Raw genomic sequence first — 17,071 nt, forward strand, 5'->3', positions numbered from 1 at the left:
GCCCACGGTTTTTCCTCGTTACCACCTGAGCCCATTGAGTTTTATTAGAAACACCTCTGTAACACAGCACGACGAGGGAGCGAGCGCGGTCTCTAGACTCCGAAAGAGCCTTTTAAAGTGAAGATCAATTTTGCATCTCACTAAATAAGTGATGACAAACCAGACTTCATATATTTAGTTCAGCTACGTTTTAATAGCACTGTGGTTCCTTTGAGCAATTGCAGTTACTGAGACAGTTTGATGTCCTCGGGCAGTTTTTTCCGGATGTTTTTCCACTCTTTCTGCTCTGGTATTGGGACTTTATTAATAGCTGCTTGGAAACCTAACTGCCCGTGAACAGGCAGTACCAATAAACCTCTCTGCTCCCACCCCTCTCTCCTCCTTCCCTTGGGAAGAGTTCCCAGCAATCACAGACTGAGGGGAATTCTCAGTCTAACGTGAAGCTGTACTCGGTGGTGGGTGATAAAATGAAAGATCAGCTTCGTGCACAGTCAGCCCTATAAAATAACAAATGGTAGTTTAGCTACTAGTACCATCCACAGGGGCTGCTAAAAGGCTGCTAGATGTCACAAAAACAGCGGCTCTTTGAGGTGCTGAGAGGAGAGCTTCTTACCTGAACATGTGCCACCAGACTCTCCCTGGCAATGGTCTGCTTCAGGTAGGATCTAGGTCCTGGTGCCTTCATCCTCGGTCGGACGGCTGGGAATGTGCAAATGTCCTCCTCCGATACCAGATAAGCCGCAAAGAGGAGTCGCCACGCTTAGGAAGCAGGCGTGCTTCGAGATGCCTGAACAAGGTGCTTGATCATGTTTGTTCTAAAAGGAGCAAAAAAGGATTACTTTTAATCTGCGGACTGTGGACCACTGTAGTTCAGCTCTCCTGTAGGCTCAGGGTTCCTCCAAAGTTTGTCTTAATACAATCCAGATCTCATTTAATGAGTTTTTATAATGCAAAAGCAGAAGATAGTTCAGGCTTTCCAGCCATGGAAAGTTGTTTTTGCACACCAAACTGGGGAAGGTTAATGAGACCAAAACAGAGTCTCCAAAATTCTTTATCCTCATGAGTTTAAAAAGAAACTAAGCGATCTCTAGGATGTCAGCAGTGCCTCTAGTTCTCTTGGAGCACGTTACCGTGTACTTTCTCCTCACAGTTTTTCATGCTAACGGCAGATGCTGAAATTTGTCGTGGCTGTTGTGCAGTTTGTGGCATACGGAGCGTGGCTTACGGTGTGCACGTTCTGCAGGTCTTCTGGCACTGAGCAGGCACCGCAGAAGTGACTACACTTTGGGGGACGGGGACAAAGTGCCAAAAATGCTCCCTTCCCCGTTCTCCAGCTGGTTTTGCAAGGCTTGCACACTTGCGGCATTTCAGCTAATTCTGCCTTTGCCCAGGTCAGCTCAGATCACAGAACCTGCATTCGCAGCAAACTCCTGCGTTTCCGCATGGCACTGCTTTAGCCCATAGTGGAGGTTTCTGTGCTTTCTTTTTTATTTCTTTATCTCTAATGGCCACTCAGTCATCTTTAAAATGACACTTTAACCTAAGAGGGCATACTGAAATGCAAAGTGGTGATTCTGATTCCATTATAGTTGACAATTAAAAGTGCAGCTTCTCCTTCGCCTTCCAGGGTTGTAGGTTCAATCCTTTGTAGAAAAGGAGGCTATTTACGAAGTCCTGAATCCCTTCAAAGTCTTTTAAATATAAGCCAGCGTTTGCTTTGAAGTCAGGAAGGGCTTGAGCAAACTGAACAGTGGCAGCAACACTCAGCTCCTGCTGTCTCCCTTCCACCCTGCTAAATTTAGCAGAGTAGTCGCGCTCCCTTTCTTCACTCGAATCAGGTAGAGTGGCACGTCGACCTGCTGCTCCTGCTCGCTGCATTTGCAGCCCCTCGGCAGTGGCCGACACCGCCACGCTCCCGCTTAATCTCGGTGCTCCCGTCCACACGTGCTGCCCTGATATCCGACAGCCGGTCCCAGGTGGGCAGTGTGCCAGCAGTGACTTTACAGGCTTTGTGGCGGAGATTATTTAAAGGAGATTAACCCTTCTAAACCCCTTAGATTTTAATTATTTCTGTATGTATTTATAAAACCTGCAGTCTGCTAGTTCCAGGGCACAACTGCCCCAGTCCCCATCCTTAACCTGGATTCATGAATATACAATGCAGCCATATCATGGGACAGTGGCTGGACTGGACAAGGGCCATTGGACTTATTTATTCATTGCCATTCTGGCATAATTCACATCTGGGATGAAAATGAAACATTATGGTTTCAAATTGTTAAAGGAGCTAATAATTGGAATGACTTTAAATAATAGTACTAACATTGCATTAATTGAATTGGTTGGTTTGATGCAGTATCTCTCACTAACTGTTTTGGTGAAGGCAGCTCTTTCATTAATGCGTGCTGTTGCCTCCCCACTTGCCTGTATTTTGAACTGGAACATCTTGCTTCGCTCTGAAGAGGTGACAGTAAACATAGTACTCTCTTTAGATTTGATATATGGGCAGCCAGAAGAGGAAAGGCCTGCGGTTTTTGTTCAATCTCACAGCAAATCTTTTATATGCATATTGATGTTGTGAAGTGATGAAGTCTGGAAAACTCCCATTGCCAGCAGATGCTGTTCAAAGGAAAGAGAAAGGGTGTGCACCACCATCCTCTCATTCTTTCTCTTCTATTTGTCATGTTGGTTGGTGTCTGACTAATTAATTTTTTTAGAGGTAAGGAGTAATGCAGGGTATGTTTCCACTCTGTATGTGAGCTGTAAAATCCAAATGAAACTGGAAATATCTTACTGATGTTTCACAGAGCAACGTGGTGATACATATCATCCCTTGGAGAAGTAGAAAAAGCATTTAAGAATGGGTAAGCCGTTCCCATCGAGACTATTGGATCAAAGAAATTCTAGAGGCCACCTCTTAAAATAGGTTACAGTCTTGGCACGAGTGCTGTAGCTGTATTTCTGTGTGTTTTAGGACTGCTGCTGAAAATTAAAACATCGAAATGAACAGGTACACATTGCCTGATTTGTAAATTCAAGCGTAAAAGGTGGCTACTGAAAAGAAGCAAAACCCAACGTTACAGACCCTGCTGATCTGAGAAAAAAAATAGGTCTTTTGGAATACATTTCTTAAAATCAGGTAGTTTTTTATTTATTCTTGTCCCTTGAGCAAGAAATAAATACAGAGTGCTGAGGAGTCCATAAATAAATTTTGTTCTTGGAGAATCTCTTTAATATGCACATGCTTCTACTTCTGTAGTAGTGAACGTTTGACCAATAGCAATTAATTTCTTATCAGAGCCCTTCTGTGAGGTAAGAAAACATTAGGATCTCCATTAGCAAGTGTTTAACAGAAGCTCTCAGAGAGCAAATGATATGCCCAGCTTTTCTCCCCTGCCCCGGCAGCGCTTGCCAAGAGCAATCGGAGGAAGCGAGAATTACAGTGACGCCTCTACCCCAACCCAATTTGGTGGTCCTCGCCAGGCAGATGCTGTCATCCTAATCGAACGATATACCCTGAAAACGTTCAATATCTGTGTATTTCAGAGCAAATACTGTTCAGCTAATGAATTTTCAACCACTAACTGTGAAACACATAGTGTTTCCTTTAATAGCAGGTGGTAAAATAAAATAATAAAAAAAAGGTCTCTGTATAAATCTTTTCTGTGGCTTCAGTCTAGAAGGGAAGAAAAAGAAAAGGCTTCTTACAAGTCAACCTTACGGAGGATAAGATAGGATCCCGTGGTGTGTAGATGATGAAGCAAACTCTCCCAAAGGTTAGCATCTTTTGTCATTCAGATGGGCAGGATCTTGGGCTGCAGCCACCAGACCCTGTGCCGCGGGGGAGAGGAAGGGTTAAGTTTCGGAGCTGTAGGAGCAGATTGTGTTTTCCTTCTATGATGTGGGCTGACAAGACATCAGTATTCTATTCATCTGTTGGGAATTAGGCTGTTAATCCAATCAATGACTCTTGAGCGAGCTGCAGCCTGCTCCCCACTGGGGAACAATCGGATCAGCCGGGAGATTGTTTAAGAGCACAACGCTGTCCCCGTGTCAGGTGGAATTTCCAAGCGTTCCCTAGTGAATTGGGGATGGGAAAGCTGTCTCAGCCCATTTATCCTGCCCCTTAAATAACCAGGTATCTGCCTTATCCATGCTAAAGTGATAAAGCAGTCCAAGAGCGGAGGAGGGAGCTGCTAACTTTTACACGGCGAGGGGGCAGGGAAGCACCCTGAGAATTAATATTTCAGCGTCTTCTCCGTATTCGTGTTTGATTTCAAAGAAAAGGGAGCAGCTTTCGGCTGGCCCTTTTGCAGCCCGTGACTGTGCTTACATAGTTCTGTTGAAGCTTGGCTCGGCTGCAGCCTTGTGATACTTGTTACAGCTCTGGGTACCAGCCCTTCTGAAACACATTTTTGATCTCAGTTCTTTGAATGGGCTGAGGAAGCACAGCTCTTCCGAGCAGCTTTTATATTGCGTTGATATGCGTGCGTGACAACGAAAAAAGTGCCTGATGCTGGAAGTAACAGACAGTAGAAAATGTTCTTTGGAAAAATGTATAGATATGTAAGTACAAATACACAGTTATGTTCAGAGCACCAAGCGCAAATTGGGGAGAGAATGCACGATAAGAAAACATCCCTGAAAGTTTCTGAGCTGCTGTGTGCATTCAGGAATCAGTTCATTCTGCAATTAAACATAGCCAATTCTGCGGTGCAATACCGAGACTCTTTAGCTGTGCCAGAAGCACTGCAGGATGATGATAGTAGATGTAATAAATCCCGTTGAAATTGCACTTGGAAATTTAGGGACACTACCAGTTAGAAACTAGGGCGATGAGGGATTAGCCTAACCCTGGCACTGTGAACTCTTCAGGCCAGCAGAGTTTGGCTGCATTAGCAGATGCAGGCTTCACAAGGGAGTGAGTGATCATATTCTCTCTGAGCTTTCTTGTGTCTAGTTTTAACAGCAGCTTTGGAAGTGGAAGAATCCTTCCAATTAGAGCACCTAAATGAATCAGGAATATGCACTCAAGCAAAGAATATGAATAGGGAGCTCCCCAGGTAGGAAGAACCCCAGCGCAGAGGCTTGACTTTAAAGGGTTTCAACATCCCTGTTCCCTTGATCATAATTTTGAATCAAACAAAAGCTAATGCAATTTTCTTTGCCTTTCAGTAGCAGATTGTGCTGTGAGGGTCCATACCATTAGAAATGTAATAATTGCTTCCCTATGTAGGTCTAATTTATCTGCGAGGCACTTAGAAGATGGGTCCAGTGATACCCAGTGAGAGAAAGGCCCGAGAGGTGGTGATACAGATCTGCCTAGCACCTTCCATCCTTAAGGTTTCCTGCCCAGCACAGTGAAGGAAATATTGCTGCCTTTGAAAGTCCTGAATGGAGGAAGGGAGCTGAGGAGAGAGCTCTTGGAGAGGGACAGCTCAGTACCAGGCAGAGAGACATCCCTGCCAAGCTTCCCCAGATGCATCGCAGGTGGAAGATTTAACTGAGGAACCAAACTTATGGCACGTCCAAGCCCTGCGCGTGGTAATCTGTGCTATTTGTAATCCCCAAATAATAACTGTTGGTGAGCTGTGCATGAATTGACAACTGTGGATTTGATTTTGCCGGAGGTGGCTGTGTCCTGTGTCTCACAGTTCAGGTCCTCGCAAATGCCCAAGTTGCCCACGAGCCGACCGAGAGGACGCACGTCCTGGTGTTTCACAGCAGCCTAGCCCTCCCATGAACAACTCAGTGTGTTATGAGCACTTCACAAATACCAGCTAGATAATTATACTAGTTCTGGGCACTGAATCTAAAAAAGCAGGTGAAGCTGAACTGTCACAAGTATATTTTGCTTTAGCTAAATCAAAAGCTGAAAAATGGAGAGAAAATGTGAAGTTCTGTGTCATTTTCTTAGGGTCAGAGCCATTTGGGAGTCTAGATGTTCTTGCATAAAGCTGTTTGCTGGTGTTGGTTCTAAAATTGTGCTGACATTGTTAGCGCTTTAAGAATCAGAAGGCCATTAAAAGCAGAAGTATACATGCAGGTGAGTGCACGCTGGTAAAACAGGGATTTTAAAAGAACAGTGTCAAGTTTCAGTACTGCTTTTATATGCCAGCATTTGCACACGTAATGATTTGCTCATCTATCTGCTTTGGTTGGACAAGTGTTCTTCCTGCAGGTATCAATGGCAGGTGTCCAAACCCAGGCTCCTGTGTGCAACAGGAGCGTGAAAACAGCGGCTGTGTTGGGCTGTCCGAAGAGTTGTCCAGTGGTGGTTGGACTGGTTGTGCCAGCCTGCATTGCCTGGTTTTACCTGTTGGTGGACATTAGCATATAAATTCTGCTATGCTTTTAGCTATAGTTTCTCCCTCAGTCATCTTGGAGATAAAATTTCAGAGAGAGAAAAAGAAGACAATGAGGTTAAAGTAAATTGTTGGGAAGTTGAAGCCTAAAGTGGAAATAAATGAGAAATAAAACCATTTCTGAAAGTGGAGAGAAGTATTTTCCTGCTATTTTTCATCTCCTTGGCTTGAGTGAGTCTGTGTCGCGTGGCTGTAGAGATTTATATTCACAGCTCCTGAGCACCAGTGCTTGTTCAGATTCCGTATTATTCCAGCCCTTTTTATTCACTCACCTGCTAAAGACGTAGTGTAAATATTTATCTTCACTCCGGCCCATCCATGCTGCCCAGGCCCCAGCGCTGTTAAACACTGTTATCACCTCATCGGTCTTATCTCATGCAATCCCTGCCAATGTCTGGAATCTGTAAACTGGAGCAAGCACACATCTTCTGGCTTCCCCCAAGCGAACAGAGAAAGAGGTGATGTGGGGGAAATAGTACTGTGAAAAACAGAGTGACGGTGCTATCACTCAAAAGGGACGGGTTAGTGTAAGTGTTTAATCATATAACCACTGAGTTACGTGAGTCCTTGTTTCCCCCATGGCATCTGCACTTGGAGATGTGACTGAGGGACTTGTGAACAAGCTCAGGGGATCGGTAACCGCAGAGACGGGGCCTCTGAGGCCTCCATCAGCCCGTCCGGGATCTTCCTTTTAGGTTAAGCAGGGTACGAAAATTCCCAAGGAGGGAACGTGGGGTGGAAACACCAATATAATCCTATCACTTATGAGACCAAATTGATGCGCAGAAGCCGTAGTACCACTTAACGGATAAGGCAGTTGGTCCATCTGCGCTCGGTCCATCTTCTGTCATTTCTCTTGCTTAAATTTCTCAGGAGCACAACACGATCCTGTTATCCAATAAGTTACCCACTAGTAGGTGGATTTTCGTTGAGTGGCATCTGTTGCAGACCCTGGATGTGGAAGGTCCCGGTAATTTTGTAGCATCTTTGTTTTGATGATTTTAGTGGACTTGAACATTTGTTTTTATTTTTAAAGTATTTGTGTCACTCAGTACTGCGACAGAGTTTAACGGCTCCCAAGGAAGAGAGTGTTAGAAAATAACAAATATTTTTGTTTCTATGTGCTCGTTGTGTGTCTTTATATCAGAAAGATACACTGCTGCCCCAGGTCCTTACAAGGCAGTACGTCCTTACGGACGTTGTGGCCACATACACAAAAATCAGTGGCATTTGCAGTTGAAGTTCAAATGTTGCTCAAGATTTGCTGTACAGAAGCCTGTCATTTGCGTGCAGGAACGTGTGTGGTGTCCTCCGTGTTTTACCAGCCTCGTGATACCAGTGGCACCTCTCTGCAGCTTCGCTCTCCTCGAGGACAGCCTCCGGCTGCCTCCGGGGTGAGATCTGGAGCCCCGTTCCCCATGGGCCGCTCATCCCCTCTCACGGCCCAGGGCTCGGTCTCCTGGGCCGGGAGCAAAGGCGGGAGCGTGCTTGGCGGTGGAGCGTGTCTGGATTCAGGGAGTTTGGCCTTCCCTTCCCAGGTGGCGGTTGTGGCGATCGACGGGTATTGTGGGCTTTGAGAAAAGGCTCTAGTATTTGCCTCTGGAGAGGGAATCTCCACATTTTATCGATGCAGCAGCTAATTTTAGGATTTTAAAGCTACTCATAACTGCGTTGCGTTTTTGCGGGCGACATGGTTCATTGCTGTAGTGTGATGTAGTTTCTGTAAGGAGAACCGCTCTTGCCTCTCCTCACGGTCCTGCCGCTCTGGCGCTCGTCCTGCCCTGGCCAGAGGCAACGCACGGCGGTAAAAGGCTTCACGGGCCGCGGCCGCCGCGTCAGGGAGCCCGGAGGGAGGCTCGGAGGGCTCTGTTGCTCCTCCGCGACTTGCGTGGGCAGCACTGAAGCTCTCTGACGTTTGGGTCTGCATTTGTCTTTGATTTCTCTCCTCCCGCGCTGCTCGCCCGCGCCCACGCCCCTGCTCACACCGTCTCCGTGCGCGCCCGCCGCGCTCCCAAAGCCACGCTGCCTTCAGGAGACGCTACCGTCAGAAAAGTAACAGGTCTCCAGCGTCTTCTAACGCGCCTTAACACATGGAAATGAAGGGTACCAGCACCAGGATTGCCTGACTTTCCAAAGGCAGAGTTTGGAAATAACTGATTAAAGTGCTCAGGTTTTTATGTTACAGACCTATCAAGTGATTGGTTTCAGTGTGTATCGACAGACCGTGGGTTTTGTTGCAGTTGCAGCTCTGTATGAATTTCATTTCAGTAATCTGAAAGCTAAATTGGAGCGGGAAGAAATAAATGATCATGACAAACATTCCCCTCTGACTTGGTTGCTTTATATGAAATAAAGCAACAAAAATCCTGATGGGTTTCAGTGGAGAAAAATTAAGTGCTCCCAGCTGCAAACCAAGTAAATAAAGTGGTTCATTTGATCTCTGCGTTTTTGCGTTCCTTTTGGCCGCGGAAGAGGTGCTCGGGATGCCCATCTCCTGGCCGAGCCGTGGTGGTCCCGTGCCCGTGCTGCGGGACTGGGAGGAGATGCTTTCCCGTGCTTTGGCCGGCACACGGCGCGGAGCCTTGCTGCGCTGCGGGGAGATCCTCCTCCCAGCCAGTTCTCCAGCGGGTTTTTGTACTTGGCCATAAAGTAGTTGACTCCTTTGTCTGGGAAACATCCTTTGCTTCAAGACCATCTAGAAATCATTTTAAGAACACTTCTGCACTTCTTGTTTCATTGTAAAACAACAAACATTTTGAGAGCCAAGGAGGTGATATTCCTCTCACGTAATTTCCGCAATGAGAGCTGTGATACTTGCATTCGTGGCCCATCTTTGATTAGTTTTCAGGTGCGAACATTTTGTGTTGCATTGCCGTAACTGGAGCCAAGCTCTATGTCTCAGCAGCGCGGAGCAGCTGGACACGTAGGGCTCCCATTAGCCATGGTACTCCAAAAAGCCAAATCAAAGAGGGATTGAGCTCAGCAGCCTCAGGAGGGCATTTCAAAGCCCTTAGTGAGTGACCACGCTAGAGCTTTTTCCATTTACCTGGATTAAAATTTGTCACAGAGAAAATAAAAGCAGATAGAATAGCATCTGAAAATTATAACAAACAGCATTTGGCCAGCAGTCAAGCTCAAATGGAAAAAAAAGCCACGGGCTGAATAAAGTGTTAAAAAATGTTTGCATAACATTGGATTAATCATTCTTTTTTAAAAAAACAGCATTGAAATTAAAGAGGTGCTTTTCATATGCTGGGACTTGCGCTCTGCTCTTAGACTAAGAAATGCCAGCAAGTGCATCTCGGGGAAATAAAAAGACTCATTAGCCCCAGGCTGATTGTAGGTCTGCTGAAGCAGCAGTGTTTTACGCAGACCTTTGGAAGAGGAACAAATGCCTGTAGCATTTCTGGATCGGTTCTCTGTATTCGGTGAGGAGTTTTGAGGCTGTGCTCTCCGATAGAAAGGGAATTCTGTCAGGCTGCCCAAGTCCTATTGTGAGTCTCCAATTCAATTCAAGTCCGTATTTTGTTGGCTAAAATTTTGAAAGCGGTAGCGCGGAGTGGAACTCGCTCCCCATCCCCCAGCACGCACACAACCTGCATATTTTAAACCCTGCCTTTGCAATAATTCATCTGCACTGCTCCCGCCTCCTCTTCTCCAGCCCTGCTCCCTATTTTGCTGAAGTCAGTGCAGTCCCTGTCACTCCTCCGGCAGGCATGTGCTTAAGCACCACTCTGTGCCTCTGAATCACATCAGTTACCTTATTAGTGCGGAATAATCAATGACTGTTGTCCTTGATTCCTTCGGTTGTTTTGTTTGTGGTATCTTCTCAAGATACCCGTTTGCCCCCACCCTTCCCCAGAAGTTTGCATTCCCTGCGGCATCTCGGGGGAAGGCGAAGGCCAGTGCTGGAATCGGGGCAGGTACCATTTGGGCTGAAAGCCTCCTAGAACTAGGCACTCGCACACGTCACCGTGAGTACCGCGCATGGTGGGTAAGCTACTGCACGGTGGCATGTTGGAAGAGAAATCTGACCTGCCACCTTCTGCCCAGGAAAGAAGGGAAACAGGTGTTTGGGCAGCAACACCTTTTACACCCGCCTTGTCTCTGGCGCTGCTCCTGTCATTGCTATTGCTCCTGCAGTGCAATGCAGTTGTCCTATTAGTACGGTGTCCCAGTGCAAGGCATGGGGTCTTTCGTCCTCAAGTACAGTCACTCCTGCTTTCTCAGGTGAATATGGTTAATATCAGGCAAAATAACGAGCTTGCAAAGCAGAACTCTCCAAACAGCAGTGTGTGTGATGTCCACCTGTTTTCCTGTTCTTTTTCCCTTCCGCCAGCTCCAGAATCCATGGCAGGTTGTAGAAATTGCATCTTAATCCCAGTGATGATGCTAATGAAAATCTGAGTTTCCATAAGCCACTGCAAATAAATGGAAGGAGTAGAGGACTGAGTTAGAGGCTAATCATGGTGTGGTGGTGAAAGGAAAGGGGCCAGTATTTCTTCCTGTTATTTCACCTGTCCTTGTGGCAGGATGAGGCTGCTCGCTGAGAAACACCTGGTTTTGCCGTGTTCAGACATTCACCAGCAAAGCGCTCAGGCCTGCCGGCCGTGCCGGTGCGTGTTGGTTCTGAGACTGGGACACACTTCCCAGACAAAAGAACAGGGTAGGACAGAAGCCACTGCAACTGATGTCATGATATGCGGGTTAGCTGCAGGAGGGAGTTTTGTGCTGACAACTTCTAACAGTGATATTTGCTTTTACTCTTGTGCTGCAGGTGTTTCAAAGAACCTATTTTGAGTTTGGATCTGGCTTCGTACTGACCTCTGCTGAAGAGTAGGGGCTTAAGTCTTACTCAGTAGAACAAAAAGTGGTTTTTTTCCCCTTGTGTGCTCCCTTGCTCCTGAGAGTGTGGTGTGCTCAGCATCCAGGTGCTTTATCTTTGAATAGCTGGCCAAGGTTGTGCTTGCAAAGGCACTCTCACCAGGCATTTTCAGAGGTGCACCAAAGCATCAGGATTATTGAGGGTCCCAAAGTAAGGCTGCAGGATTGAAATCTTTCATTTTTATGGTCTGGAAATGATAACACTATGAACTGAATTATACTGGTGTCATGACGTGATCCACGTATTTTTATGCGTGGATAGATATTGATTATCCTTCAATAGGGATGGATGATAGGTGATGATTCAAAGCCTGGCTGCTAGGTAGCTGAGTGTCCTGGACTGTTTATCTCGTCAATTAAAATATTGCTGTGATTCACCATATTTACTTCAAACTGGAGTTTACATGTATCCCCATGACCTTGCCTATACCTCTAAAATCAAGTCTGTCTCTGTTTTTCAGGACGGGGAAGGCCAGACTGCACTCCATTATGGTAAGCTGCCTTTCAGCGTTGTTGTTGCCTCTTAACGGGATGCGTTTGCAGCTTGAGTAAATGATCCTGCAAATTTCAGCAGAAATGTTAGCCAGGGAGCTGGGTTTGGTTAACCAGCTGGCTGTATCCATCAGCAAACCCTAGCGTGGCATAGCCACGTTGAGATGAAGATCTGTGCTGGCGTTAACGAGGTACAGCGATCGGCGAGGGGCGACGGGGTCTTAACTTCCAAGTGTCCCAGTTACAAACCGATCTGACCCCAGCTGATACAGCAGCAGAGTCTCCTCTGCCAAAGCAAACAGAGTATTTTGTATGAGGTGAAGTTACAGTTTGTGTCGCTCCTACGATTACATGCTAATTAGATGTGCGGTTTTATAGCAATCTTTTTAATTGAAAGATTGTTCTGTCTCCAAATGAGAAAAGTAGAAAGACTAAAATGACACATGCAGTGCTGATGTGCAGGGAATATAAAGAAGAGTATTGATTTAATATATATCATTTTTGTCCAAAATTAAGACAGTTATCATTTTATACTTTTTCTCAATGCCTGTCACTATGTAATTAAGAATATACTTGTCACTCTTGAAGTATTTGTGCCTATTCCTCTCTCTGTGGTCGTGCCACAAAGACATTAGCAGGATGGCAAAATTACTTTGTAGACTGTCAGTCCAAGATACAACATTTGGATCTGGATCTCAGCTACCAAATTCCAGGGTCCCCAAACAAAAATGTAATTACAGTAATGTATGATTTTTTTTTCTGCCACGTGATCTTTCCCATAGGATACTTTGCTTCTGGTTTTCCCAATTCTTATCATTCTGACTGAAGTAGAAAATCGGTTGCTGAGTGCTGCAGACAGCATCCGAGGAACAGCGACGTTTGGATACCATGTTACACACTCTCTCTCTGCCCAACTCATTCCAAATTTTGGGCTTTCCTTTTTCAGGAGAGATACCCTGCCTGCTCCCTAACTCTAGCACTGACATCCATCTACCAAGACGTACATGGTAGTTTATGCTATGCTGTGGCAGAAGCCTGGCATGTGTGTAATTTATCCAAGAGCACCTGCTTAAAGCAAGTCAAATACTCCAAAGCAGAGGGTGGATGCGTTACCTTAGTGTGAGTTATTTCCTTCACAGGTGGATCCCCCTGGCTGGTGGTGGAAGCTAGTTGTTTAACATAAACAAAAAATATAACTGATTTAATTAAGAGGATGTCAGAAACGGTTTCTTTGGCCACCATGCCAGCTAAGATGTTTAAATAATAAGCGTTTTCCACCTTTGTTCCCCGTTCCCCAAAAATGTTTTGAGTATAGAAAGAAAAAAAAAACCGTCCCCCCTGAGTACTACCGCATCTCCCTTCCCCGTGAGCAATCTTTGGGTCCCTCGCGCGCCGGCCCGCGCTGTCCGTGGGTGTCCTGCTGTCCCTGGTGACCATCGCTGAACCCGGTCTACCGAAGATTTCCTTCCTCGCTTCCTTACTTAGCATGTCTGGTAACAAATCACCCGAATGCTGCAAATATAGCCTGTTAACTTAGCAAATTGTTTTGATTCAAGTGGTTATCGGCCTGGAACTGAGATGCACTGAAAATCCCCCAGTATGAGCGCTGTGAGCGCTGCATAACCGAGTCATTAATTGCAGCGGAGAGCCACGAGAGCGCGCGTGAAAAACGTCGCTTCTGGTGGTGAGCAGAGTATCGCCTCTGCGAGCCCTTCCGCGCTGCTCGAGGTTTTCGGGGAAGGGTTAAATCCCGTTAGCAAGGCCGGTAGGACAGTGACCGCTTTTAGGGGTTATCCATCCCTGTTTATGAGGGCGGTTTTGGCCTGGCGGCAGTCCTTGCGGTGACAGCTCTCCTGATTGCAGCCGGTGGCAAACCGCATCCTGCGGCGGGTTGTAAATTCTGTCTCGTCGCGACTGCCGCTGCCCCTGGCTTTAATCGCAGGTTAAGCGGGGGCCGACGCCGCGGGCCGGGCGGCCCGTGGCCACGGCCTTTGCCTTGGGGGGGCCGCCGGGCGGCCGGCTGCCTCCTGCGCCCCGCGGTGCCTCGCCGAGCGGTTTGAGCGCGGTCTCCTGGCTCAACTCCCCACCGACCGCGGGGAAGACTGGAAATCATTGCCTCGGCGTCTCCCAGAGGAAATCAAGGCTTGTCGCGGCGCTCGCGGCCACGTGGCCGCGGGGAGGGCCGGCTCCGCGTCCTCGCGGGCGCTCTGCCCTCCTTGCGAAGCACCATCTGTTCGGCTCTTTCTGCGCCATGGCAGGGTGGTGGGAGGGGACGCTGGAGTGACGATAAATAAATAAATAAAAATGGAAAAAAAAAAAGAAGAAGAAGAAGAAAGAAAGAAAGAAATTCATCATCCGAACCCTGAGGATTAATGGAGTCGGCAGGCGAACTGCGCTGAATGAAAATTCATCTTCACCCGTGCCGGTGTCAGGGCTGCCGCTCTGGCCCTTGACAAATAGAGGTTCCCGGGGCGCCATAAATCCCGCAGCTGCGCTCGTCCCCGGGGCCCTGGCCGCGCCGCGGGGCGGGCCGGTGCCCGCTCGCCCGCCGCAGCCCCCGGCCCCGGCCCCTGGTTCCTGGGACAACGTGGCCGCTCGCCTTTCGGCCTCGGCGGATCGGCGGCGAGGAGCCGCTGCTCTTCGGGGTCCTCCGCAGCCGCCCGGGGACTGGCTCTCCCCAGCCCTCGTCCCTGCTTTGCCGTCAATCCCTTTTATATATATATATGTATATGTATATGTATATGTATATATATATATATATATATATATATATATATATATATATATATATATATATATATGTTTCAATATAAGCTCCAATCACATGTTGAATTTATTTTAATTAAACTTTGCTGCTTGTCCCTTTGGGTCAGTAGAAAACTGCAGAGTAATGTAAAAGATACTCTAATTACTCCGTTTAATGGCAAAGAAGAGTTAGTCGGTTACGTTGTTAAAGTGCCCGAAATCTAATTAAAAGCAGTACGTAACAACCGCACCGGCCTCAGGCGGAGCGTCAGGATTCCCGGGGAATCTGGGTTCCGGGGATGGCAGAGGGGGCGAACCCAGGGCCGGGCAAGCACAGCGCCTCGGTGTGCAGTACGGTTCCTTTCCTCTTGGGAAACACCTGGGACGAGGCGCGGAGACGGAGCTGAAAACTGTGAGGCCGTGAAGTGCTCGGGGTAGAGCGGAGCTCAGCTCGGGCTTGGTTTGATGTTGCTAGAGTCATTCGAGCTCGTAAAAAAAAAACCCAGCTGCTGGTGGAGGCATTGGTTAGGAGCAAAGGCGCTGTGCCGTGGCAGTGTGTCCGGGGACACCCCCCTTCTCCCACCCTCTCCCAGGGGTGGCCGCCTTGTTACCCGGCCTCACGTGGCTCCAGCCCACGACCTCGGCCTTGGCGCTGTACGAGCGACGCGGGGCGATTTGCTCAGGGCCTAGAGCCCTGCGGGTCCCTTACTCTTGCGCTGCCCTAGCAGCTCCGTCTGCCTTGGTGCTGCAGCCGTGCACCGCGAAGCCGGGTGCTCCCCAGGCCCGGCCTCGCCGCTGCCTGCTGCTCCCGCGTGCGGGTGGAGGGCTCGGGTCTAAGGCTGTATTTTCCCTTTCCCTTCACGTTATTAAATCCGAACGCAAGTAATAAATTGAGTACTAAACGCTGCCCCCAGAAACGATCTGTTCTGCGTGGCCAGTTGCTGAAACGGCATTTCCAGCCTCCGGAACGGAAATGGGGAAGGGGCCGGCGCCGGCGCTCGCCCAGAAATGCGCCGCGCTGCTCCGGCACGTCGGCCCCCGGCTAACCCTGCCCTCTCTCCCGCCAGCTGCCGCCTGCGAGTTCTTCGACATCGTGGAGCTGCTGCTGGAGTCCGGCGCTGACCCCGCGCTCCGGGACCAGGACGGCTGCCTGCCCGAGGAGGTGACGGACTGTAAAGCCATCGTGGCCGCGCTGCAGCAGCGCACGGCCGGCAAGACCTAAGCGCCCGGCCGGGCACCTCCGCGCAGCGGGCGCGAGCTGCCGTAACGCCGCCCTGCCGCTCGCCCCCCCTGCCATGCCCTGGGCCTCGAAGGGGGGGGTTTGGGGCACGGGGCTGGATGTCTGGGTGCTCGTAGCAAGCACACGCGTGCTGCAGGGTAGGCTCAGGGCTTTGCATGCTCTGAACCGAGTCAGTATTCGGGGGGGGGGGGGCGGGAGGGCTGAGGGGGCCTGGAGACACCCCCCAAACTCTGGTTTACTGTATTAAACACGACGGCTGCACTGGCTCTGTCACCAGAGCAGCCTGTGCTGCCCGACCGGGACCTCGGCGGGGAGGGAGGGCTGCCTAGGGCAGGCGAGATGCTCAGCTCGCCAGTTCGGGGTGCGTTTTGTTCGGTTTTGTTTGTTTTATTTCCCCCTGGGTCCAAATAAAGTATTATGAATAAAAGCAAGCAGTGTGCTGAGCCGGCATCCGTGCGCGTGTTCCTTGCAGGGAGTGACTCAGGCCCTCGGAGCTGTCAGGAGGGGAGGCAGCACGGAGGGGCCGGGGGGGGGGGGTACAAAATACGGCAGAGGCAGGCAGGGCACCCACACCGGCCGTCTGGCAACGCTGAGCGGCCCACGTCTCTCCCTGTGTCCCTCTCGCCTAAAACACACGCGCTGCCCGCTGCGCTTCGGCTCGGGTTTCGCAGCAGGGCTCTGCTGCGCTCTTTGCTCTGCCCCGGACGAGGAGATCTGCGGTGGGGAGGGGACGTGGAAAAGCTCCGGCAAGCTTTTTGCCATCAAGTCCTTTCCACGCTGCATCCAGGCTCAGTAAAATAAATGGGAATGTTCCCTGCACTGAGGACTGGCTGGGACCGAGGCGTACGTGGGGGTTTTGGCCCCTCGCGGCTGCTGCAGGCTGTTGCCAGCTTCTGCTAACGCTGACGAAGTTTTGCTGAACCGGCTCGAACTCCACCGGCAGCCACGCGGCCGCCAAAGCGCTACCGCTGCCGGTCCCGCGCGGGGTGGGTTTGGGCCGAAAAAGCTTGGGTGAGTTCACCGGCCGGACGTCCCCACCACTGCCACCACCACCACCACCACCACCGACCACGGCAACTCGCTTTCCGCAGCCCGCCGGCCGAGAGCCTGGGCGCTGCTGCGGCGCGCTGGGGCTTCCCAAAGTCCCCGCGCGGGCGGGCGGCCCGGCTTGGTGCGAAAGGCTGCCGGGTGCCCCCGGCGCCGCCGCCGCGGCTTCCCTGCGGTCGGTAGGAAACTCCAGCTTTCAGTCCGGAGACGCGCTGGAAGGCGGCTGCTGATAAACAGCAAGACTCAGGTTAGCCCCGTTTGCACGTCAGCACTGCAAAGGGAACTTGGCCTTGATGGA

General features: G+C 49.5%; 1 protein-coding gene across 3 annotated transcripts in view; it reads left to right on the forward strand.

Moving 5' to 3' along the window:
* Window positions 1-16,169, forward strand: part of ACBD6 (acyl-CoA binding domain containing 6) — an 87,759-nt gene extending 71,590 nt beyond the window's left edge. Inside the window, exons 7-8 of one of the 3 annotated variants that reach the window (XM_062582013.1) lie at window positions 11,711-11,741; window positions 15,554-16,169. In XM_062582013.1, coding sequence (XP_062437997.1) covers window positions 11,711-11,741; window positions 15,554-15,708 — 186 coding nt within the window. In that variant the 3' untranslated portion in view covers window positions 15,709-16,169. Of the gene's footprint in view, window positions 1-11,710; window positions 11,742-12,523; window positions 12,861-12,880; window positions 13,283-15,553 lie in introns of those variants that run through there. The other 2 variants (XM_062582015.1, XM_062582016.1) reach the window with 2 other exon arrangements.
* Window positions 16,170-17,071: the final 902 nt, after the last annotated feature.

This window comes from Rhea pennata, chromosome 8 (assembly GCF_028389875.1).
Source record: "Rhea pennata isolate bPtePen1 chromosome 8, bPtePen1.pri, whole genome shotgun sequence".
Taxonomy (NCBI): Eukaryota; Metazoa; Chordata; class Aves; order Rheiformes; family Rheidae; genus Rhea; species Rhea pennata.